At 35.0% G+C, this 26,703-nt stretch overlaps 1 protein-coding gene and 1 long non-coding RNA gene across 2 annotated transcripts in view; both read left to right on the top strand.

Annotated features, from left to right (window-relative positions):
- Positions 1 to 26,703, top strand: part of LOC144431830 (uncharacterized) — a 278,870-nt gene that overhangs the window by 126,745 nt on the left and 125,422 nt on the right. The window lies entirely within an intron of this gene.
- Positions 383 to 26,018, top strand: LOC144419955 (uncharacterized). Its single transcript, XM_078110234.1, has 10 exons — positions 383 to 477; positions 2,123 to 2,372; positions 17,891 to 18,058; positions 18,703 to 18,817; positions 19,520 to 19,589; positions 20,459 to 20,538; positions 21,694 to 21,858; positions 23,924 to 24,715; positions 25,414 to 25,517; positions 25,671 to 26,018. The coding sequence occupies exons 1-10, from the start codon at positions 383 to 385 to the stop codon at positions 25,764 to 25,766; spliced, it is 1,935 nt and encodes a 644-aa protein (XP_077966360.1). The 3' UTR covers positions 25,767 to 26,018.

Genomic DNA, 26,703 nt, shown 5'->3' with positions numbered 1-26,703 from the left:
ATATTTTCAGGGGAATATCAAGATGGTTCCATATGTAGAATGTAAACAATTTATGAACGACAGTAAAGTAACAGCAGAAGAACTAATTTTCAGCAATCTCACAAAAGAAGAAAGAGGTCAAGCAATAGACATTGCGAAAACTCACCCAGAGGAAGTTTTGTTTATGCTCGACTCCTTGGATACTCTTCAATATACAGTTGATGGAGTTTATGAACTCATCAGTCTAGATGAGCCTGCATATCCTGAAGTTATAATGTGGAATTTTCTCTCGGAAAAATTATTTCCTGGCTGTCGCATTATATCGTCCAGTCGTGAACATTCCATCAGAAATTATTGGGGAGAAGTTCGACCAGACAAGGTCATTGCACTTGCTGGATTAACAATGGACTCCATCAAGGAAATCATTTCTGGATATGAAGGAAATGAAGAAGCCGAGAAAATAATAGAATTTCTCAAAATCAAAGCTCCACCACTCTTGTTACTGTGCACTACCCCTGTGATGCTGGTTTACACGCTGATAGCATTAAAATTCAAATCTGACTTCAAACCAAACACCATGAGTGGTATTATGATTGTGGTCATGCAAAGTATCTTACGATCACCCCACACTCACCAAGAGATTACTATGGAAGTTTTGGACAAATTAAAAGAACTATCATACGTTGGGACAGTAGAACGTCGAGTTCTATTTACAGAAGATGATTTTCGTCAAGTTCATCTAAAACCCGAAGAAGCAACCGATCTAGCAATTCTGGCTCCTGGAGGAATATATCGTAAACTCTTTCAAGGAATCCATCTTCTTTACTTTCAACATCAAAGTTTTCAAGAAATGCTCACATCTTTCTATATTCTTGGACTGGATTTAAAATCTTTTAAGGAGTTCGTGGATAAACATCTTCATACCGGTCACTTTGTTTTCGTCAGAAAAATGATCTGTGGATTTTTATTGAATCCGACAGTTTATGAAGCAGCCGGAATTTTACTTGAAGGTAATGTGTTGTTTATTGTTGATTCAAATTCAAGCTAGAGCCATTTTTTTTTCTCGATTCGAATCTAAAATTTGTTAAGCGTTTCTAGCATTATCAATTAATCAGTGCAATGGCCTAGCAGTTAAAAACTTCAACCTAATAACTGTATTGGCATTGTAGGTTACTCATCTCGGGTTTACATCGCATACTTGTCTCTTCACCTAGGCCCTAGGGTGTAATAAATTTGGTATACAATGCTGACCTAGGAATATTCCTGTAATTTTAAGAAACAGTAACTCTATGCCTAGCTTACCAGTGCACACTGTTACAGGGCATTGTTCGGAGCCAAATCCATGAATAAGTTCATATAAAAAATTAATTTATCAATGCTGTAATTCTTGGTAATAGGGGCAAAGGTTGAGATACTACTAGGGCAAGGATGGGCAAGATTTTTCGACCAGGGGCCAAAAATTGTGCCTACTTAGACTTGCGGGCCATGTAAGTGTGATGTAAAAGTTACATTTTATGAAAAATATTTACAGTGTAACAAAAGCAAAAGTGGAAAACAATAAGCCTCGTGCCAAGACTAATTTTAATCGCAATCTCAACAAATTGTTTGAGCTAATTTTGACTAAGACATCAAAGTTTAGTTTTAGTTAGGTTGCTTGTGGCACCATCATGCGGGCCAGATTGAATTACTCAACGGGGCGGATTTGGCCAACGGGTCATACTTTGCCCATGTCTGTACTAGGGTGCTTTATTGCAAAGCAAAAAGTAGCCGAGCATCAATATTACGCATCAATCATTATTATTACACATTTTACACTGGATTTGTACTAAAGTTTTAAGCTTGGGGAAATCTGAAGTGCAATAACAAACACTAGTCTAAACAATGTAACAGACACATTAGTACAATGAGGTGCCCAATACATTGATTGGCTATGGCAGACTAGATTTAATTTTCCAATAACTAATTTAAAAGAGATAAGCGCTAATGTTATTTGCAAGTCAATCTTTACTGAATGGTAACTTATCATTCAGACACAAGTACCATCATTATACATATTATATTCTTATATTTTCACAGAAATTCAGGATCTTGAGGAAAAACGAGATATTCTTAAGAAAAGTCTGCAATTACAACTTAAAAAAAGATTAAACAAATCAGATCTTTTGGAACTTTTCACTGCATTGAACGAAGCCAAGGATGGAATGAGTGACATTGTCAAATCATCTCTTGACAAAATTGACATGTCTGGTCATCCTCTCTCAATCAGTGATGTTCATGTCATTGGGTCAGTAGCTTCCTACTGTACGTCACTATCAATGGATTTCTCTGGGTGTGATCTCAAGTCATCCTCACTCCAAACTCTGGCATCTGAATTGAAAGAATCAAATGTGAAGGTAGAATTTCTGATATTAAATTCTTTAAAATTTGTTTTCATGTTTTCACTATAAATAGGGCTTTAGGCAAGCAGCTCATATTTGGAGTTACTACTATATAGTAGAATTATATTAATTATATGTTAAATTATATATCAGAATTTTTTTAGTTTGAAAGTATTTACTGAATTGTCACACAAGGAGTGTTGTGGTGGACCTGGTTTTAAACCTGAAATCTGCGGTCCGTGGCACAAATGTAATTAATATAGTTAAATTTCTTATTTGACGAATACTTACTGACTATACAGTATGTGCAAAACCCCATAGAGCAGAATTTTCAGTGCTCCTGTAGTATGTGCACCGGATCGTAGCATGTGTACCAGGTTAGGGTTAGGCCATAAATTTATTCCAATTTTACTTATTTCAGTTCTATTGCGAGTTCGGGGACTAGCCTGGTGACTGCTGTAGTATTTGTACCTGAAATTGTGGCCTAACCCTAACCTGCTACCCATTCTACGTTCCAGTGTCCGCCATCTTGGTTAAAATACTTCATGAGTAGTTCATTTTGTTTTGTCAGTATTAGATGTGCTTAATAGGTATTCATGTTTTATACAATTTAGCCTATAAATGGCAATGAACCATTGCACACGATGCCTCTATCAACTGGAATGTTTCATTAGAATTCTGCTCCATGGAAAAGGGTGAAAACCACTGTCCATGATCAGCTTGTTGATTAATTCAACAAGATTGATAACAGTCCAATTACGACCTTAAATTGTTCTTGTTTCATTATAGATCATGGAGTTGTGGCTGAATGAAAACATAAACATGGGAGTTGAAGGTTTATCATCAGTTGGACAAATACTTTCCAATCAATCCTGTGTTGAATACTTGGACCTTAGCAACTGCAACCTGTCATCAGATCAACTACAAGCTTTAAAATCATCCTTGGGCAGCACAGAGGTATAAAACAATAATAATCACATAATTAACGTTTTTGAAAGAGTTTGAGTTTGATTTTTAATATGTTATAGTTTTATACCTTCATAACCCAGAATTGGCTTACATGGTCAAATTTATGTAAAACCTCTATAATTTTAACTTTACCTTTTTGAATAATGGCTTTCAGGCCTAATTTTTTATTTGAATATTTGTTTAAAATATATAATAACCAATTCCCATGAGCAATTTAGTTCTATTGAGTCTTGTCCTGTGATTGTGTGAAATACCTAAAATGGTCCTATATTGCACCTTAAGGAAGATTTTTTTTTTCTGATAAACTTCGAAGTTCAATTGATTTTTATTAAAATTTTAGAATAAATGAGCAGTATAAGAAGCAGTTTTTTTTTTTGAGTACTTACCGAATATAGTTTTTGAAAAAAATAATCTATATGACTCTTTTTCATGTTTTTCACTCTAAACCAAGCCCTGTACAAGTGTTCACTGAAGGAGTTTCTATTTTATGAAAAACTGGAATCACGGCATTGGCCTCCCATTTTTATTACAGCTTGTGTTCAGTGGTTCGATCTTGTCCAATCTGTAATGCAAACACAGTCAAGTTCATTGGTCTTACTCATTGGTCATCATGCCCACGCATGTGAATTTATATTCCTCATGTTATCATATCATCTCTAAAAATTGCTGTTTGGTTTGAGTGTTCGATAGTAAAAAAGAAAAGGAGTATATCGAACTTTCAACCGAAAATAATATTTCTTAAACAATTAATGATAAGTGTTCCATAACCAAATTTAATTTTGACTTGATCAAATATGAAATGTCCACTTGTTCAAACTTGAGTCACAGCCTATTACATTTATTTTAGTCACCAAAGCATTATTCACGCTATAATTCTTTTGTCATAATATACAGTAATTCTGCTGCCGTAAACTTGTAATTTAGTAAATCCCAATGAATTAGATAAGGTCTATGTTACATAAATTAAGCTTGCCTTTTCATAACAAACCTTGTGACAAACTCTAAGTTTTAGTCTTTTGTACGGAATTTATAATTACCATTCAAAGCAACCTTTGACCTCTGGAACCTGACTAGTTGTCTCTTTTTGAAATTTTAATTTTGACCCCATAGCTCCCAGTTAACAATGATATCACAATTTTTTATTTATGGATTATATATGCTAAGGGAAAGTAGAGAGGTATAGGCCTCCTAATTTGCCAAGGTATTTTGTTTTGGTCTCTTGCATAAAATATCCAGTCTTTTACTCGCTGAATGTTTGATAATTCAGCTAACTGTTCCATGCATTGTTTTGTGAAATGAATTTTTCCACAAAAAATGAAAAATGTCGTTTGCGCAAAAAAAATTGCTGTAGAGAGACGGAGGTAACATCAATCTCTCTAATCTTGCATTTTCGATGCCCTACATCATAGGTTCTCAAAGTGCTCCGTACGGAGCCCCAGGGCTCCGCGAGAAAAACCTAGGGGCTCCGTGAGCTATCCGATTACTTTTTAAAATAATGACTAGTTTTGTAACTGTTCAAAGAAACAATAACAGCTTTGATAAAATTTGACAACATTATAGCCTCGAAATATGGCAAAGAGGCGGAATCGAAAAATGACATTATTTATAAGCTGGAGCGCAGCCAGGATTCTCAAGAGGTGGGGATTTGAATCGGAAATTTCCGCGCAACCTTCTTTGCGATTATAAAAAACGGATAACGAGATTTCTGTTGCGTAAAATATTCAATGTATGGCCGATGCGAGCATTTAAAGTGTCTCGTCGTAATAATTCAATTGTACTCATAGTTACTCAAGTTTCATTCGAGATTACTATTAGAATTACTAAAATGAAGGAATACTATTCTAAAATAACATAAAATATGTGATAAACTGCCACCTATGAATAAATTGGAGTCGTATTTTTGCGATCTTGGAATTTGCCAAACTTGATTTGTTCTTTTGCACTCGAGATTATTATTAAGCAAGATATCGCCGTTGAAAAAATCACAAGATCTGGGCAAAATACGATTGAAATTTATTTTAATGCATGCGGCTCCGTCGGTAGTTTCAGAATAAAAAAAAGGTAAATCGCGCACACAATTGACTGTGTTTCGATTTCTCAGTTACTGTACTACGAATAACCAAAGAAAACCTAACATTACACCAAATTTTGTGATTTACAATGCCTATAAAAGCGTTTTTAATCTGACGTGAGTCTGCTAAAACCAAACTTATAGTGTGATCTTTTATTTTGAAATTTAATATTTTGGAATGCCGTTTTTCAATCAAGAAATTTGAGTTGCGGATTTACCTCTTTATTATTAATTATTATTTTTAGCATTTCGTCGCCGATGACTATATATGGTAACATGTTTTTCACATTGAACTCATAATTCCCCACGAGAACAAAAAAGCAATCATCGTCGTCATTGTGGAACAATACGTGTATAAGCCGAAGAAAATTTTTGATTTAGGGAGAATAAACACTGGCGTAAAGATGTTTAACATGCCATGCTGACGAAAACTATCGGTGATTGTAACAAAATGCAATCGCGCACGTTATTAGCAGCCTTTTAGTTTTAAGTCTTCCGAAAATGTCAAAAGGGAAAAGATTCGACCCCTAGTTTATTAATATGTTTGTCAAGTGTCAAATTTACAGCTTTAGTAAGAGTATATATAATTTATCTTTGAAATTTTGATTTATTTATGACTTGCATTAACCCCATTAAAAAAAGATTTAGCCTTTAAATTAAGTTAAGTACTTTTAACTTACTCAGGAATATTCATCGGAAAGCTACAATTTTAACATTTCTTTTGGGGCTCCGCGAATAATGGTCAACCTTTTCAGGGGCTCCGCAACACCAAAAGTTTGAGAACCCCTGCCCTACATCATTGGTTCCCAACCGCCGGTCCGCGGACCGGTGCCGGTCCCCGAAGCTTTTTTGCCGATCCGCGAGAAAATTTTGGTGTTTTGTTGTTTTTATGCCGTCTAAATCGCTTTACCGAGGACGAGGTCGCGTTGGTTTATTACGCAATTTCTCTTCCGCGGTCATATTGCGACATCTTGGCGCCGAGTAATCATACTTTTCGCTTTTTCGGCTCCGATTCATCTCGAATGCGCTCCGATCTCTTTGACGAGGTCGATTTATTACGCAATTTCTCTTCCGCCGTCATATTGCGACGTCTTTCGCGACATCTTGGCGCCAAGTAATCACACTTTTTGCTCATCGTGAATGCGCTCCATCGAATCTCGCAAGATTCAGAAACCTAAAAATTGGCACGCGTGCTTTTTCTGTTTTGCATGCTTTTCCTGATTAATATGACCACCCAAATAAAACGTTACGCATATTTCTTTGTTCAAACCAAAAAACAGTCAAGAAAAGTATAATACTACAGTAAAATATGGCAGGTGGTCACGAGGAGCGCAAAAAAGCATGGGCCGCTGAGATCTTTCCCAGTATCTTGAGCAGACAAAGTAGGATTTTGAGCCTGGTGCCAAATTACCGACGACTTTGTCATTGTAATGTAAATTCATTCCGTTTGAAGCATCGATCAACTGCAGAGGGATTAATATGATGAACCCAATGAAAAAGCTTGATTCAAATTGTGATTCTACTTTACAGTCCAGATTTAAAAAAGAATCACTGTCACAATTTTGGATATCTTTTGATAACGAATACCCATCGCTAAGTAATCGAGCAATCAAACTGTTGTCCGTATTTTCAACGAGTTACTTATATTTTTATTACTTATATATAAAAATATTTTCATCACTAGCTTCAATTAAAGCGAAGCAAGGAAATTGGCTGCACGCCGCTGCAGGGCTACGTGTTGCAGAAACTTCCTTGAGGCATCGTTTGCAATCCTATATTGGAAACTAAACAGCAGCAAAATTTTCACTAGAGTTAATTGCGTTTGTACATGATTTGACATGTACATGTTTTTTATGTGAGATGTTTTATGTGTGCCTTTCTTACGCATAATGGGCGCCCAGCACCAAAGCATTGCGCAAATATTTTTGGCCGTCACATTATTTGATAGTTTTTCTTCGTGTGAGCTGTTTTAAGTGTGCCTTTTTTTGTCTAGACTCTAGATGCATATTGAGTGCCCGACATTGCATTGTATTACGCAAATACATGTTATTCTTTTATGTTCCGGTCATTTCAATTTTTTGCCGGTCCGCCAGTACATTTAATTTTATTTTACCGGTCCGCCAGGATAGAAAGGTTGGGAACCACTGCCCTACATAACGCTACCATATAATTCTAATAGGAAATATGGCACAAACACGAATGAACATGAGATATAGCGAGAACAAAATTACCGTAAATTGTCAGTCACGAAATACGAGGTGCGGCTAAAATGAAACGGGACTGACGTCACAGATTGCGCAACACGATTAACCATCGATAATCAACACTTTTGCAGTATGGCGTAATATGTGTTCTTTGTTTAACAGCTGTTTTGACACAATATCGCAATTATTTTTGCTTTTCAGGATCCATAAGGGAATGTGATAAATTTTTTGTTGAAAAAAAATGCTGTGCGAGGTCTGATTGAGTTTTTTGGCGATAGGGGGTTCAATTGCAGAATGACGATTGAGCAAAGAATTAACATTAAATTTTGTGTCAAACTTGGAGAAATGCATGTCAACTCGGCATGCATTCAATCTTTGAGCTTTCTGCTCCTCAGTCAACTCAAGAGCCTTTGGCATCATTTTGGCACACACCTTTCGCATTCCCAAAGTGTCAACCAAAATGGTGCGGACCGTTTCTTTGTCTATCCCAATTTCGTTGGCAATGACGCGAATTGTTAAGCTACGGTCACTGCGAACCAACTGCCAAACCTTTTCGATGTTGGTATCAGTAGTGGAAGTGAAAGGCCTCCCTGACCTCGGATCATCCTCCACATCCTCCCTGCCTTCCACAAATCGCTTGTGCCATTCAAAAACTTTTGTTCTGGACATGGAAGAATCTTCATAAACATCACTCAACATCTGCAAAGTCTCAATCACCGTTTTTCCAAGTTTGACACAAAATTTAATGTTAATTCTTTGCTCAGTCGTCATTCTTTAATTGAACCCCCTATCGCCAAAAAACTCCATCAGACCTTGCACAGCATTTTTTTTCAACAAGAAATTTATCACATTCACTTATGGATCCTGAAAAGCAAAAATAATTGCGATATTGTGTCAAAACAGCTGTTAAACAAAGAACACATATTACGCCACACTGCAAAAGTGTTGATTACCGATGGTTAATCGTGTCGGCAATCTGTGACGTCAGTCTCGTTTCTTTTTAGCCTTACGTTTCTTTTTAGCCTTATAGGCAATAAACAAATGATATATGCATGTATATCCCAGTTTTTTGATGTGACGCAAAATATTAATCCATTTCGTCTTTTATTTTATGTATATAAACAATTTCTCCTATGCCCGCAATTGATTATAAAAGTGGTTCCCAAATGAATTTTATTATAAGTCGCAAATATTAACCCATATCCTAAAAATTGTTTCCATGTGCCAACATTTAGAAAAAAAACGATAGAAATCGTGAAAATTAATTTTGAAAGTCATTTGCGACTCGCTGATATTAGACATTATAATCGTTTATATACACAAAGACAAGCTCACATGTAGCATCGATTAAATGTGTATAAAACTATTACTTGTCACAATTAACTTCAATAAAATCCATTTTTAATTTCAATGCACTGATATTTGTATTCCTTAGATAAAGATATAACACTTCTCTCCTTTTGAGCAGCCAAATGTAATGTAATCATCTTAAGGCGATGGGTAAATTTGTTTCATGTATGTTTCAAGCCAGAAAATAAAACATGTATGCCCTCTTTCTTGATTACAAACCACAATTACACATTTGTATTGTACTGAGGTTTTCATCAGTCGAAGAATAAATTTGATGTTTTTTTAGGGAAAAAGCTCATTTTATTGATGCTGCCACAGTTGGCAACTCTTCATTAATGAACCATGCATTTTTAGTAATCTTGATTCTGAACCTTGTGCAATTGTTTATCAATAATTACGATATGATTGATGATGAGTAAGGTAAATATCTCAATAATAACGGAGATAAGCATTTTTATCAGCATTATAAAAGCATAGGATGCTGTAAAGACAAATAAAAACTTGTGGTGATAATTGCGTTGAGGTGATAGTGCACAGAATAATATAGTTTTGACCGCAATACTGTGATTTGCTGAAAGTAAAACGAGGCCATTGTTTGTTCTAAGTAGGAGGCAGAAATTTTGATTTGTAAAAAATTTAAAAATGAGGGTTATTACCCATGTAATCTCCCTCACTGCCTTTTCCCTTGAGTGATATATAATTTTACTTTATCTTAAATTAACATGATTCCAACAATCAATGAAGTTGTTTGAAAATATATATGTAACAGCAGAAAGTTATCATCAATTGCAAAATAGCAAGTATGCATATATATCCTGTAAATTTACAGCAGATTTGCCCCTTTGGCAACCACTTACCTACAAATTTGTATGTGTAGTGAAATGAAACGAACATGATTTGGTTCTAAGCATATAAAACTATGGCGAGCATTGGTGTTCAACTAAAGAACAGAAATTTCTTTTACTTATTCGGTCCCGACTTGTTGGGCGGTATTATGGAGAAACTCTCAGCGGTGTGGTGCATGGTTCGGCAGTGTGGCAAATTCTGCTAAGAGTTAGGAATGTGCTTGCCACCGCACCTCTGATTACCATGCATGGGTTCGCAGTTTCAAATCGCATGCAGGATTGATTATGTATGAGATGATGACTGGACTCCTCGCCACCATAAGGTGGTTCATGTACCCCCTGGTCGGCTATGGCTTTCTCCACCATCAAGTCTATGCCTTTTAAAACTGGCTAACTAAATGGTAACCGAATGAGAGGCCGTGGTTCGCCAAATGATGATTAAGCAATCTTATTGGCTTTCCTCTCCCCAAGGATAAATATGTAAATCCTATTTCTAAACCCTAATTTAAGCGCTGAAGATTGGCTTCGTCTTACAATGTAGAAGTCTTAGATATTTTTTACCAGGTTTTCTTAATGATGTAACTGCTATCTGCCAGACCTGTCCTGGGCTGCTTTGCCTATTTCATACAAACGGCAGCAGGCCTTTCTATTTGATATATTCCCACTAGCGCCAAAATTATATTACAAATTTACAAAAGAATGGTGAGAAATGAAGATATCAACGTCGAACATGACGAGAGAAAATACATTTTCCAAGTTCAATATTTTCGGTTAACAGAATAAGAGCCAGATACAAGTCTATGGTCACTCACTCAAACAGGAGGCATGATACTTTACTCTATTGAAGCAGCATTCCATTAGCTCTTTGTATTAATAATTTGAAATAGGCTGTGTTAATATCATAGTAATATTTTAATGTTAGTTTTCTGCTTTGTGAGTATTAAGGATTTTATAAAGCTCAAGCTTTCGATCTATTTGACAACATGGGTCAGAATCCTCAATGTTTGAGAGGCTCACTCAATATATATCGATTCTGAAATGTCTACTTTTGTAGTTTGATTTATATCTTCAAATTCAATGGTAAGGTCTAGAACAGGGTGGTCCAAGGTTGTCGACTCCAGGGGCCACAAAATTGATAAGCCACGTTGATCAGTATTTGTCATTTATCAAGCTAGAACATGCAAAAACCACCAAAAAACTTACTAGAACCAGCAAAAGGCTTTCTATATCTACGTTTAGTGTGAGATTTCAAACTCTTCATAACAGTAAAAGTGTTTCCGCAAATGTAAGTGCTTTTGAACAGCTATAGGATTTTAAAGCAAAATCTTAACTTTGGAAAATGCTCATTGCTCACAAGATTCTTAAATGCTGCTTTAAATTATATTCTTTTGTCACCGACAAAACTTGCTGACATATCAAGCAAGCATTGTGGTACCCCCCTCCCACATTCAGTTAAAAATATGTTTGAATTCGACAGTTTGCAAAATAACTTCAGATTGATTAATTACCAAATGTGAGGTACAGGAGGGTAATTACTAAATGTTCTGACATATAGGCAGCATTTTCTGTAATACTGTTCAGGCGGGCTGCAAAAAAACACCCGGCATAAATTATATTATTATATTGTAAGGCCATGACATTAATATTAGTTATCAGACATAGCCAACCCAGCCAATTCGATTTTTAGTTTTCTATGATACCAAAATTGTTAGCATATATTCATGACCAAAAAGATAGAAATCCAGATAACAATTTAGACTGCCAAGCACATCATTCAACTTTGCTAGTCGCCTAAGAACACTGTTCAATTCAGTGACATTGGTGATATAACAATATGCCAAAAGATTTTTCTGGTTAATTCTATGACGAAACAACACCAAATGCGATTTTTGATTACCATCTGGCCCGCGGGCCTGGGTTTGGACCACCCTGGTCTAGAATATTACTAGAATATCGTGAATCAAAACCTAGAAATTCCACGAAAAACCACTTCCAGTTTGTAAATGTTCATAATGGATCTTCGCTCTAGGACAGGGGTTCTCAAACTTTTGGTGTTGCGGAGCCCTTGAAAAGATTAACTATTATTCACGGAGCCCCAAATGAAATGTTAAAATTGTTACTTTTCTATTAATATTCCTGAGTAAAATTAAAAGTACTTTACTTAATTTGAATGCTAAACCTTTTTTAATAGGGTTAATACAAGTCATAAATAAATCTAAATTTCAAAGATAAATTATGTATACTAAAACTGTAAATTTGACACTTGATAAACATATTGATAAATTATGGACCGAATCTTTTCCCTTTTGACATTTTCAGAAGACTTACAAAGCCGCTGTATTTTGTTACTTCCGCCGATGGTTCTCCTCAGCATGGCATGTTTTTAACATCTTTACGTCGGTGTTTATTCTCCCTAAATCAAAAATTTCCGTCGGCACGTACATGTATTGTTTCACAATGACGACGATAATTGCTTTTTTGTTCTCGTGGGGAATTATGAGTTCAATGTAAAAAACATGTTACCATATCGTCACGCTAATAACCGAATTACGTAAGTCATTTTTGGCGATTTTGAGTTTTTTTTTATAAAATAGGTATTTATGTGATGCTGCGCACCTGTCTGTTAACTCAGATTTTATATTAAGAATTCCGAAACCCATAAAAATGAAGATTTAGTATGACATGCACATTTGTGCAATTGTTTCGTCATAATGAATTATCATTGTTACCGCAGGACTATTGTGACGTCACGAAGGCAAAATAACCTCGGCGAAGTATTTACGAGTTTTTGCATCTCGGATTCTAGCTTAGCGCGTATTAATTTGAATTTATACTACAGTATAGGAAGGCGTGCACTTGCGATATTCACTGTCCGAGTCCAATTCACCTTGGTTGGCTTATATATTGGGTGTATTGCTGTTTTATTCTTTATAGTTAATCTTAGTCTTTTTTCGGTGGGTGTGCGGAACGTGTTATATTGATGAAATATATATTTTTAAACATAAAAAATATTGTAATTAAAACTGATTAGCTATTTTGGGGATTAGACATTGTAGATACTGAGAATTACATTCGTTTTTGGAATGTTTAGTTTCCAGGACTGGTGCATATAGTAAAGTTGCAAAATTGCGTATGTGCCCAAGTCATAAACACATTTCTGCCTAAGTCACAGTGCGCCATTATGACGTCACTTAACTGCCTCATACAAATTAACTTAAATCCGGCTACGATCAAAAAATTGAACCATGGCAAATTATTGACTCTCAATGGCATAACAATATCATTAGGAGGTTTTTTACGTTCTTCTCAAAACTGCTAAAAATGACTTACGCAATTCGGTTATTAGCGTGATGATATTATAGTCATCGGCGACAAAACGCTAAAAATAATTTAATAAAGAGGTAAATTCGAAACTCAAATTTCTTGATTGAAAAACGACATTCTGAAATAATAAAACTTAAAATGAAAGATCACACTATAAATTTTGTTTCAGTAGTCTCACGTCAGATCAAAAACGCTTTTATATAGGCATTGGAAATCACAAAATTTGGTGTTATGTTAGGTTTTCTCTGGTGATTCATCGTAGTAACTGCGAAATCGTAACACAGTCAATTGTGCGCGCGATGTACCTTTTTTTCATTCTGAAACCACCGACGGAGCCGCATGCAATAAATTAATTTCAATCGTTCGTTTTTTGCCGAGACCTTGTGATTTTTTAAACGACGATTAAAATATCAATTATTATCTTGCTTAAAAATAACCTCGAGTGCAAAAGAACAAATGAAGTTTGACAAATCCCAAGATCGCAAAAATACGACTCCAATTTATTTATAGTTGGCAGTTTATCACGTATTTTATGTTATTTTAGAATAGTAATCCTTTATTTTAGTAATCCTAATAGTAATCTTGAATCAAACGTGAGTAACGACGAGCACAATTATATTATTAGAACAAGACACTTTAATTAAATGCTCGCATCGGTCATGGATTGAATATTTTACGCAACAGAAATCTCGCAATCCGTTTTTTTTCAAATCGCGAAGAATGTCGCGCGGAAGTTTCCGATTCCATTCCCACCCCCTCCTCAGAAGCCTGGCTGCGCTCCAGCTTATAAATAATTTCATTTTTTAATTTCGCCTCTTTGCCATATTTCGAGGCTATATATTGTTTCAGATATTATCAAAGCTGTTATTGGTTCTCTGAACTGTTACAAAATTAGCCAAGTCAGTATTTTGAAAAGTAATCGAATAGCTCCCGGAGCCCCTGGGTTTCTCTCGCGGAGCCCTGGGGCTCCGTACGGAGCACTTTGAGAACCTATGCTCTAGGAGACCCTTTTATTATCAGTCGTTCTGTCTGTGTATCTGTCTGGACCAATCGGGATGAAATTTCTCACATGGGTTATCATGTCACCCTAGTATTGTGCGTTTCATAGAAAGTCCGGATGGAGGTTTCGTTTCCATGACAACGATGAATAACGCGCATTGAGAAATTTTCATTTTTTTCCAACTTATCGCCGTTCACTTGTTAATTAAGTTAAAATTTGAAATTTCAAGAACGCTACCTTCTGCACAAATACACTTTCCAATAAGTCGTTTTGGTCTCGATACTCCATAAACTGGAGAAGCCTTAGGGATTTTAATGAACATGATTCTTTCCAATTTTTAGTAACCGCATATCAGTCCTGTAAGTATGTTCACAAAACGCGCAGCGCTCAAAATGAATTGGACTTTTTAACCAACCCGCTCACTTAGTTAATTGCCCCCACAGTTAAAGATCCTCAAGTTTCTATGGATGGCAATAAGTAGCTAAGTGCGGGCCCCAACTATCAGTGGAGATCCTGGGTGCCTACCGGCTTGTTTTTATTTCTCACTCAGTAAAGAACCATTTATAGAAATTTTTATATGTGTATAAATAATTAGATGGTTACCAGACGGAGCCACCCAAATATCCGAATATAAAACAATGAATATGCTTGATCAGGAACTAAAAAGTTTTTAAAAATATTTTCAATGAAACTTCACAGAATTAGCTGAGTTTTTGTCCAATTGACATGACTTGCAGCAACGACCCGATCGCTATTTCACCCAATGGTGATTTTTGTATTAAAGTGAAAAAACAAAACTTGATTTTCAAATTGTTTGTATTTTAAAGTATAGTATGAGCTTACAATTTTTTCTTTGTTTACTATAAGTGCACTTCCCTGCAAGAACTGCGGAAAATTTTGGCAAATGCCAAACTTTTTAGGAATTTTTCATCTCATAGTGAGCAAAGGCAGGTCAAAACATTTTTTGACTTTTGAAATTTGAAATTCATACCCGCAAGTGTGACTGTTTTGATATCATAACAAAATTAATTTTTGTTCTGTTCTATGAGTTTTAAGGATTTCATAATTGCTCAATCATTCATTCATCGTGCAGTTGTTAACATGGGATTCAACTATTCCGAATTTAAAGATTTTAATTCTGATACCTATGTCTAGTTTTGTAGTTCAGATTTTGTTTTTAAATTCAACGGTATTTTCTATGAAATATTAATGGTATATTTTGCATCGAAAACTACTTTCAGTTTGAGAAGTTCATAATTATTTATTTCGCACTCAGTAGAGAACCATTTATAGATTTTATGGTTTATAAATTATTCTCGTCTCTTTATAGATCATGAAGTTGTGGCTGGAAGGAAACACAAACATGGGAGTTGAAGGTTTGTCAACAGTTGGACAAATACTTTCCAATCAATCCTGTGTTAAATGCTTGGGCCTTGGCCACTGCAACCTGTCATCAGATCAACTACAAGCTTTCAAATCATCCTTGGGAAACACAGAGGTATAACACAATAATAATGACATGATTAACGTTTTAACAAGGGTTGGAGGAAATTTTGATTTTTTAATATGTTATAGTTTTACACTTTCATAACCCAAAATTGGATTGCATGATGGAATTTATGAAAAACCTCTACAATTCTAAGTTTATCATTTTTGAGACTAGTTTTAAGGCCTACTTGTTTATTCAAAGATTTGTTTGAAAAACATAATAATCAATTCTTCTGACCAATACGGTTCTGTTGAGTCTTGTTCTGTGATTGTGTGAAATACGCGAAATTGCCCTTCTTTTCTGATGATATGAAATACAATCGTTTTGACCAAAAAAATTGTCACTTGACTGAAACATTGAATTTTGATATCTCTTTATCCTTACTTGATAAAAACTTTCAACTTCTGGCACCAGGCTATATTTAAAGTTACAAGGGTGGGTCAACTTTCTAAATGCGGATTTTTACCAAGTTTGTCGAATTTGAATATGAATTTCACTATGTTGTGTATTAATGCCAATTGCTACCACTTCATTGAATGCAATTATTTTGACCTACAACCCCAAGACCATTCAGAGTTAGGTCAGCCTTTTATGATGTATCACTGTCGTCAAATTTAATATTAAAAAACAGTAGGCCTAAAAGATGCAAAACGATAAATTTTATATTTATCAATGAACTATTAGAAATTTTTATATGTGTTATTATAATTAGATAGTTACCTGACGGAGCCACCCAAATTTCCGAATAGAAAACCGAATTTTCGAATAGCAAAATATAAAAAACTCATGCACTCCTCTTACCAATCTGCTGTTGCCACATCTCCCAGTTAATGTCGTGTTGGTATTCCATTTTCTCGCCATTTTCAGCTAAACAATTGACCAGATTCATAACTATTGAGTCGTCAGTACCTGGAATAGTCATTCTATGTGATTTGTGACTTTTTAAATCTCATTCTATAATTACCGTAGTTTTATAGTGTATTTCTCTGCTAATTGGTACCATTGCATGGACATATTCCATGGGATAGATAGGAGTGTTCTGAGGGTATCACCCATATATAATATTGGGTGCAGTATGACATTCAAAACAATAATTTCCAGGCCATAGATGTACAATAAACCTTGATCTCAAATCAGTTAGTTAGTCCTTTTATGCTAAGTTGTTAATAAATGTTATATTTTGTGCATTACAACTACCTTTAACATGAATGGTTACACCTCTACACTATTCCCAATTGTTGTTAAACATTTCATTGACTGCTTGTTGCGGAACCCCTGAATATCTGTTTCATATTATAGTCTTTATAGTTACCCGCATTTCGTTGAATATTCAATTCACTGATTAGAATCATTAATCTTAATAATTTCACACAGAGTTATGGTGCTCATCTTTTACTCAAGCACAATGACAGTACGAGGTTCATGTTTCATAATCTCTTCTTATCAAATGGGTAAATTAATTAGTCAACATTTTATACACGCCTGCACTTCGCAAATCCTATCTTATGCATCCTTGAAAACTCAAACCCGTACCTAATCTAATCAGCTGCCAGTGCCCCCCCGGGTGAGCAGTTGTCATGGTTACCACGCTTAATGGTTCTTGTAGTCTTTATTTTTTCATTGACTAGCGCCTCTGGATTTACTAGACCGTACTTAAACGTTCTCCTCACTGACATGCGATTCCCATTCTATTTTATTCTAAGCTGTATATGTACGTCACACTGATTGCAGCACTATTAACGCTATAAATCTTTTGACATTTACAATGGAAAGAGTAATTCTGATATCATAAATGTTCGTATGTCCGTTGTATTTTAGTAAATTCTAATGAGACAGGCCAATTAGGCCTTTGGGACATAAATTAAGCATGCCTTTTCATAACAAACCTTGTGACAAACTTTAACTTTTAGTCTTCCGTACAGAATTTATAAATTGCCATTCAAAGTAATCTTTGACCTCTGTTTTTAAATTTCAATTTTGACTCTGTTGCACTGAGTTAACAATGATTTTACAATTTGGTACAATGATTACAAATGTTAGCGATTTGTGAAATACAATTGATTTCACCACAAAAAATGCTACACAACGAAAACATTGAATTTTGATAACTATCGTTTCTCCCTTGATGAAAACTCCCAACTTCTAGCACCAGGCTGTATTTAATGTTACAATGCATTTCTGTGTAATATGAATAATATTGGTTTGGCAAAACTATGATGAATATGACTGTTATATATTTTATCCATGTCTGATTGTTCTTTGTATTTATATATTTCAACAGATTGATTTTCTGGATCTGCATGAAGATCGAACTGCAAACCATGAAGATATTGTTGCAGTTGCAAATCTGCTTCCTAATGTTACAAAGGATTTATTTTTGCTAAGATGGAAAATGGCAGATGAAGATAAAGAAATATTGCAGAATCAATTGGATGAAATTGGATCTGAGGTTGGATGTTCTTTCTGAGATAAACAAAATATAAGATATGGGTCAGACATAAAATCAACGATTTGCAACTGAAATAAACTGCAAGTTTAAATTGTTCCCGCTGAACTGAACACTTCAAAGTTTCACCGAAGTGTATGTTATTTATATTAAAATATAATGTCATCGCAGTCAATGTGATTGTGTTGCAGATATTCAATATTTGCTATATTTTAAATATGTTTATTTGTGCTTTGATAAAAAGAACAATTTCATAGTACATTTTTTTAGTTACCAAAATTTATCATTCATCCTGCTCTACTGCATAGATGCTTAATTTTTTTTTATCTGTTTCTGTTTCGCCAAGCAAAAGTCTAAATTTGAAATGAATTTACTAATTTTTCACAATAATTCTTATTTCAATGAACTACCAAGTCACTAGACTGTCAGTTTAGTGGGTTATCAAAGATAAGATGAAGTATGCAAATTTTGAAAGTTTTTCAATAAATGGAAGAATTCTTAATAAAATAAGCAGCACTTTTATATAGTATGGTTTTATGGAAAAATGCATCAAATTTCAGCATTGGAATCATTAGATACCATTGTCTGTTTAAATATTGTTCTGCGCCCTTAGTGCTAATCTTGTATAAAAACTTTATTCATTACAGGAACTAGAAATTCAGTTTTTTGGAAGTACACTCAAAAGTCAAAGGAAGTCAGCAAATGCTACAACCAATGTTTTTTCTAAACAACTTCCAACCACAATTTCAAAAGCGGAATTTGGTAAGTTATAAATATGTTTTTTAAATTGAGTGGTGCTATGGTATGATGAGTACGTAATGTTCATCAAGTATTTTTGTTATGGTCATCAAGTATTTTTCATCTTTTTGGAGGTTTAATGTTAAATAAATATATTTTTATTGCTGAAACTGACATACCATTTAACAGCATCTTGCAGCATGTTATATAGCCTATTGTGATTCTTCAAACAGATTTTGTATTTTTATTGTTTATTATAAATCTAGGTTATTCAAAATTAATTCCAAGGAAAAATATAAATTGTTACCAAGTTGTTACATTTGGTTGCAGAGCATTATTATGGATGAATGCTTGGCATACCAATCTGATTATCCTGCTCGGTTCACAGTTTCGGATCTTGGGGATAATTAAGTGCGAGAGGTTTGCTGAATTTCATGTCGTCAAATAGTGGTTCCTAACCCCAACCCACTGGTTTATTGAGCTTCCTTCACAATCAAGTACATGCATCTGAAACGAATAACTAACTAACTAATCCCATACCCAAACATGCATTGGTAACCGGATGAGAGGCCATGGTTCACTGTATAAGCCGCATTATTGATTTATTTTTCTTTTCCGGGTAAAATATGGAATTCTATCATAATTTCTGATATACGATGTTAAATAGCTCAAAACAGATTCCTGAATACTATAATTTTTTGATAATTATTTTTTATTTTTTCTCAGGATCACCAGATGACAGTTTTGAGAATACTGGAGAAAATGTGGCTACTTTACAAGAAGTAGGAATCCCCAGGTTAGATATAACAGTACCTTGTATTATATATAATGCTCACCTATATTTTAATTGTCAAGGACAGTGATGGCTTAGTGTAGCGGTTCCCAAACTTTATGTTCGTACGGCGCTAAATTATCAGGGAAAAAATGTGGTACACGTACATGAAACTTGCTGCCTTTGGATAAAACTGAATTTTGTGATCGTTAATGTGCATTTTATGCTTTTCAAAGTTTGTCAATATGTGTGCCTCAAGAAAAGGGAATGCCATTAAAAAACATTCACACTTATTTATCTAATGAGTGGTGTGTGGCAGTTGCTCTGAACACATCTTTTCAGAGTGCGATGTTATACTTGTTATGCACATGCATTTCTCTCTCTATGTCCAAACGTAACCGGTATTTTGTTTTGATTGACACCTCTGCTGAAAACCCAGCTTTTCAAAGATAGGAGGTTGCACTTGTGGCCATTCCAAACAGGTGCTTGAACAAAATTCAAGCAAGTCATTAAAATCAGATGTCAAGTCGACAAATTGCTCAACTTTGCTTGTTGATAAGCATATATCTTCATATACACATCATTTAAAATGAGAAATAATAAAACATTTATAACAATTTCAATATGTAAAAAACATATATCAGCTATGTTTAACACAATTCTGTTAATTTTCGCGTTGTGGGAACCTCTGGCCTAGTGGTTAAAGTGTTGAACTTATTATCTATCACAGGTTAGAAATCTTTGATTTAAAGCTCATGCCCACCAGCTTACCTGGTGCACAATCTTTATCGCTGTGGGTGAGGGGAGAAGGGTTTTGAAATCGAGTAATAGGGGCTGTTATTTTAACCAATGAATCATAATTAATACATTTGCATTCTCCAATTTATCTTCAGTGAACTCCCACTGTCTGAAGAAGAAGCAGAACAATCAGATAAAGAAGTAACTGAACAACATGCAAAGCCAACTCAGCATAGTAAGTCAGCCATATTAATAGAATCAGATGGCATTGGGCTGAGCTAAATGCTTATAATTAAGAGGAAGTGCTGAACCATTGAGATGTTGAATAATACAGGGGGTGTGCAACATTTTTTGCCGATGGGCCATATAACCAACTTCAGACATCTAGCTAGGCCAGACAAAAAAATTAGTTATTCCATAAACATAAAGAATTGAAAAATTCCCACAATAAAAAATCCCATTTATGTAACAGTTTAGTGGGACATTGGAAACTTCCAAGTTCTTGCATAGATTGTCAAGATCAGCTTTTTCAGAACTGTCAACATGAACAGTCGGATTGGGATTTTATTCTTGGGGGGGAGGGGGGGGGGGGGTTGGCTTTGGGGGATTTGAATGCTGACAAGGGCCACACTGAATAGCTTGATGAACGGTTTATGGCCCGCGAGCCACCTGTTGCACACCCCTGAAATAATAGAATCTGTCTTCAACCAGATTGCAAATTTTCACACAAATAGTAAGGTTTGGCAAATCAACTGCCAAACTGGACAAATAAAACCCACTCCAGGTTGGAGAAGATATCAACTCCAGCTCCAAACTACAAGGAAATCAAATTTTAATTATAATTAATTGCCGTGTGCATGCCTTTTTAATACACTGTTAGGAACGCTTGGGCCACCTCATGTTTTTAAGTTTCAGTAAAAAATTCATAAAAGTCTAAAATTACCGTATTACCCAGATAATTCAACATTCCAACTTCTACTCCTGACTTTGAGTTTGAAAATACCACTTTAGCTCCAATTCCAATGAAAACATTTTATCCTGCTTTTAGCATATATCGCTAACTGAGTCTTAAATTTCCTATTAGTTGCACATGAATCTTTGTATTTGGCTATTGCTTGAAAAATCACTCACAGTTGTTTTATTATAAGCCTGCTTTATTGATTCAAAAATATCTGAATTGCTACTCACTACTATTTTATATTCGATTTTGTATAAATTGCCCAGAAATAATTTTAAGTTCACAGGTTATATTGAAAATATTTTTTATTGAAGTCGAAATATTTATTTATAGCTTTGCCGCAAATTGAAAATGTTTCATCTCAAAGAAGTGGATCCGACATTCTTTTGACTTGGAATGAAGTATCTGACAGAAACGTTCTATACAACATAGAAATCTTCTGTGATGATGTGAAACTTGGAGAGACTCACACTACAGAGGTTCCTCAGTATAGAATGAAGTCACCTACACTTGGTAAAACATATCGTTTTCAAGTCTGGGCCAAAGATGAATTGGGAAACTTTGGCATCAAAACACAGTCAAGGAATATTATCAAATGTAAGTTATGGCCATTAATCATTAGGTGAAGTAGCAACCTCATAATTCAACTTCTTTGTTGTTCTAATAAATAGTGAGTGTATCAGTATGATGGCGCCCCCCCCCCATCATCATTATTATAACAAATATCAAGCATTTTCATTCTGACAACTTAGGGTTGCAATTTGCGTCCGACAATGTTGTTTCTATAACATAATCGATCATCTGTGGGCCTTGGTAGCAATGTTGGGGGGACTCGAGTAACTCACTCATACGAACCCGACTGAATAACAGCCGTAGCAACTTTACTTAGAACCCCCAAAAAAATTTTTAAGCAAGTCTTTGGAACTCGAATAACAGTCATAGCAACTTTACTTGGGACTCAAAAAAAATTTTGGGCAAGTATTTGGAATAGCAAAAAATCAATTGAATATGAATTGTCATACATATCAATGCTGTACATTTGTAATGAGCAGAAGGCTAATTGGCATAAAATCAGTGGTTTCAAATGACATTTTTTCGAAATGAAAATGATTTACATCCGTTGACCAAGGCACATTGTTTTTATTCTACCATTTGTGGTGGTTCAAGATTTGTTCATTGGCGTTCGACTGCACTATGTCAAACTGTTATGTGGAATACTGGCACCCCCGAAGTATGTGAACCAAGATACACCGGAACGTTGTATGTGTACCAGGTTAGGGTTAGGCCATATTTTTATTATACAATTTCCTTTTTTTATTTCTATTATGAGTTTGGGGACTAGCCAAGTGACTCCCACAGTATTTGTACCTGGAATTATGGCCTAATCCTAACCTGGTACACATATTGAGTTTGGAGACTAGTCAAGTGGCTTCCACAGTATTTGTACCTGGTATTATGGCCTAATCCTAACCTGATACACATACTGAGTTTGGAGACTAGTCAAGTGGCTTCCACAGTATTTGTACCTGGAAATATGGCCTAATCCTAACCTGGTACACATATTGGGTTTGGAGACTAGCCAAGTGACTCCCACAGTATTTTATTATGGCCTAATCCTAACCTGGTACACATACTGAGTTTGGGGACTAGCCAAGTGGCTCCCACAGTATTTTTACCTGGAATTATGGCCTAATCCTAACCTGGTACACATACTGAGTTTGGGGACTAGCCAAGTGACTTCCACAGTATTTGTACCTGGAATTATGGCCTAATCCTAACCTGGTACACATGCTAAGTTTGGGGACTAGCCAAGTGACTCCCACAGTATTTGTACCGGGAATTATGGCCTAATCCTAACCTGGTACACATATTGAGTTCGGGGACTAGCCAAGTGACTCCCACAGTATTTGTACCCGGAATTATGGCCTAATCCTAACCTGGTACACATACTACGTTACGGTGTCAGCTATCTTGGTTGACATACATCAGGGAGTACCGAAATAATTATGCAGAAACCACTACTCTAATGTCTCCTAAACACCATCCTCTTCCCTTAAATGCGATACATAAAAATATATTATGCCCTGGTCATACAAGCAATCTAGATTTATGGAACTAAATCATATTTCTATTCCTAAATGTGGATAAGTTGTTCTACACCTGACCTGGGAAATAAAAACGATTGCAAATTCTAACTCAATACACAGGGAATTGCTCTAGCAACTTAAGGTAACAAATATTTTGTCGCATTTCCCAACCCATTTCTATATTTTGCTTTCTTTTCGCAAAATGTTCAAATGATAGTGAAATTATAGCTGAGCCTGCTTTGATTTATGTCCAAGTACCCAGTTCCTGCTCAAGCTATTTCTTACGTTTATATTAGTAATTAGCAATCTTCTCTTTTTGTAGCCTATTATCCCCTTTCCCTAATGGTCTTTATGCACCTGGAACAAATTACTGGTTAACTATTTCCATACCTAACATGGACTGGTAATCGAACAGGTGTTGTGGCTCGCTATACAACTGAAACGTCGTATATACTTTCCTTTCACCGGGATGAATATGGAACTCCTAATGACATCGGAAAGGTTCTTTAGATAACTTTGGAACAAACGGTTAAAATTTATTTTTTTCGCATTATAAAACAAATCTATTTTTTTAGTGGTAAACGTCGAAGTTACCGGCGGCTCCCTGAGACTGAACGAGTGCAAAGTCACGTTTCCTAGTGGAACTTTCAACAAACAAACAAAGGTCTGGATGTCAGTTGGAATTGACAATTCACTATGTCCAGAAGAATACATTGGTATCACACCAGTTTTCGATATCAGTGCAGATTCGGAATTCCTCAAAGATGCGATCGTGCAAATCCAGTCATGGTGTGTCGGTCTAGAGAAAGACAAAATTGACATATTACATTTTTCCAGTAAAACTGACTGGGACATTATTAAACCTCATCGAATCACAGAGGATAACAGCATAGAATTTCGATGCAGAGAGTTCAGCCCAGTTATGGCCGTCATCAAGTGGTTGCTATTTGGAACACAGGAGCTTCTTATGGAACATCGTCTTTATATTTTAAACAAAAACCAATTTCATTTTGCATTTTTCACATGCAGTGAGACTGTTCGGAGCCATGTCATATCTGACTTCCAAGAGTTACGAGGGCAACTTGCTCCTATCCGACTTCCCCAAGTCTTATTACGAACTGGAGACAGAGTTCACATAAAACTCCAAATTGATCCCGAACAAGAAGACTTGCATTTCAATTATCTTAATGGCCGTACTTTCCTAGTAGACAAAACATTTTTAGGAAAGCAAAGAAATGATTACATGTTCCATCTTCTACCTGAATTAGAAGAATATCCCAGAAAAAAAATTAGATATGAGATGGTGAAGTATGGTGATGAACGGGAGATATGCGAACATGATTTTAATTTTCCATTAGAACCAGTAGGTGAGTAATTAAGAGCACTACTGGAAAATTCGCTTGTCCATATCTCAGTGCCACGCGACAATTTTGTCAAAAAGCCTTTAAAAAAATCCCAGCATTGTATAAAGCTCGTCTCTGTTGCTATACATCATTCGAAGAACATTTATTTTTATGTCTTATTTCAAACATGGACTAATCGATGACCATTAATCCTGTAGTCAGTAGTCCCTTATCATGTTGCTTGCTTTCCATTATTTCACAAATGATTACCGTAATGAAACATTAATTGTCTGACAATTAGGGCTGGGAATTTCAGGGAAAACATTTTAACCAGTAACTGGGTATAATTAATCGGTTAACCTCAGCGTGACGTTTGACACAATCAGATATAAATTTAGCTTGTCAGGTCACAATGGTTTAAAAACAATTTCACGAGATTTCATCCTGGTACCGCTCGAAATTATTCACAAATCGAGGCAGTTTCATAGTCGCTCTACTGCAAGAGATATGCAGTGTGTTCCCGAAAGTATTTTAGTGAGATGAATATACAATATATTAATTATTTTTGAAAAAATTGTGAAGTATAAATGTGATTTGTATCTGAGATGTCGGTTAATGGTCAAAATAAATCGTAACCATTAACCATCTAAAATTGATTAACCGGTTGACCATTCCCAGCCCTACTGACATCGTATTTCCTACAATATTGTTTTTTTGTGCAGATCATCAACGACCACCATCTCCAACTTACAACTTTTATGGGGATCCGGAACAATTGCACATAGAGGGCCAAGGAAACATACACTTTCAACGAGATTTACAGCAGGTAAGTGCAATAATGATTGTTAATAATACAGTAGATGATTTCATGAAGTATTTTAGTCACCAAACTTTTCATTTCATTATCAGTTCAAGTTGATAATTATACTCACCATTGAAAGTTAATTTTAATGAAATTAAATGTCATAATTTTTTTCAGGTGCAAAATCAACAGCTGTTCAAAATTGCTGCACTTCTCTTACTTGTTGCTTTTCTCCACACATTTTTAGTGAGGTGGCTTGATTACATCGTGTAATTTCTTGTTTATCATGATTGACAGCACCGTACCTAATCTAGCTGTATTGGAATGAAAATAACAATTGCATAAATAATTCAACTTATCCAATCCTCAATCCTTCTTGATGTATACTAGTTTTCACTATAACTTCGTGTTTTTTTAGGTTTTAAATAGTAAAAAAAAAATTAAAAATAGAAATAAAAAAAATTTTCTCGTTTAAAAAAGAAATAAAAATAGCAAGAAATAAATAAAAAACAGTTTTATGTATTCCCTAAATTTTATATTATAGAAAAAAAATTAAAAACAACTAAAAAAAAATCAGAAATTAAGCTCAGAAATTAAGGAGGCTGATATATGAGTGGAAGTATGAGGGTCCACTGAAGCCCCAAAACCTACTGAGACCATAAGACATTATAGTGTAAAATTACATGCCAGTGAATACTGATTGGTGTATTGAATATATGTATTATTTTTATGTCGACCAGATTTTAAAAATTTTATGTACCGGTAATTGTAGTTTCATTATTTCCTGTTTTTTTTTTAGTTTTTCATGATTGATAACTACTGCACATAATCTTGCTGTATTGGAATCCTTCTCACTGTATATAAGTTTTCCTTGAAACTTCACATTAGCTTAATATTTGAAATAAAAATAAAAAATATAAACAAAAAAGCTTTCATTCTGATATATTCATTTACAAAATTTACCAAAAAAGTTGGAATTCATTTATTCTCTCCTATTTCATGAAACAAACCTGATTTATTTACAGCCTTTGCCTATTTTTGTATTTTGGCTGTTCAACATTCAAAAAGCTTACAGGCTAGTTGTGTGGCTTTCATATTTCATTTTCTTTCTTTTTTGTTTCTGATTCATTGGAACTTTTGACTATGACATTGTAAATAAAACACATGTTTAGGTTTTCTCGATTCGTCTCATTGTTTTTCGATAAATATT

The sequence above is a fragment of the Styela clava genome, chromosome 2, assembly GCF_964204865.1.
Source record: "Styela clava chromosome 2, kaStyClav1.hap1.2, whole genome shotgun sequence".
Taxonomy (NCBI): Eukaryota; Metazoa; Chordata; class Ascidiacea; order Stolidobranchia; family Styelidae; genus Styela; species Styela clava.
This window is presented reverse-complemented; position numbering and strand designations above follow the sequence as displayed.

What these genes read in the sequence shown, in the direction of transcription:
- LOC144419955 (XM_078110234.1), top strand. Translation starts at nt 383, where the DNA reads ATGGACTCCATCAAGGAAATCATTTCTGGATATGAAGGAAATGAAGAA. An exon ending in TGAAAGAATCAAATGTGAAG is followed by an intron (nt 2,373 to 17,890) that starts GTAGAATTTCTG and finishes ATATTTCAACAG; the next exon opens with ATTGATTTTCTGGATCTGCA. An exon ending in TGCAAAGCCAACTCAGCATA is followed by an intron (nt 20,539 to 21,693) that starts GTAAGTCAGCCA and finishes TATACAACATAG; the next exon opens with AAATCTTCTGTGATGATGTG.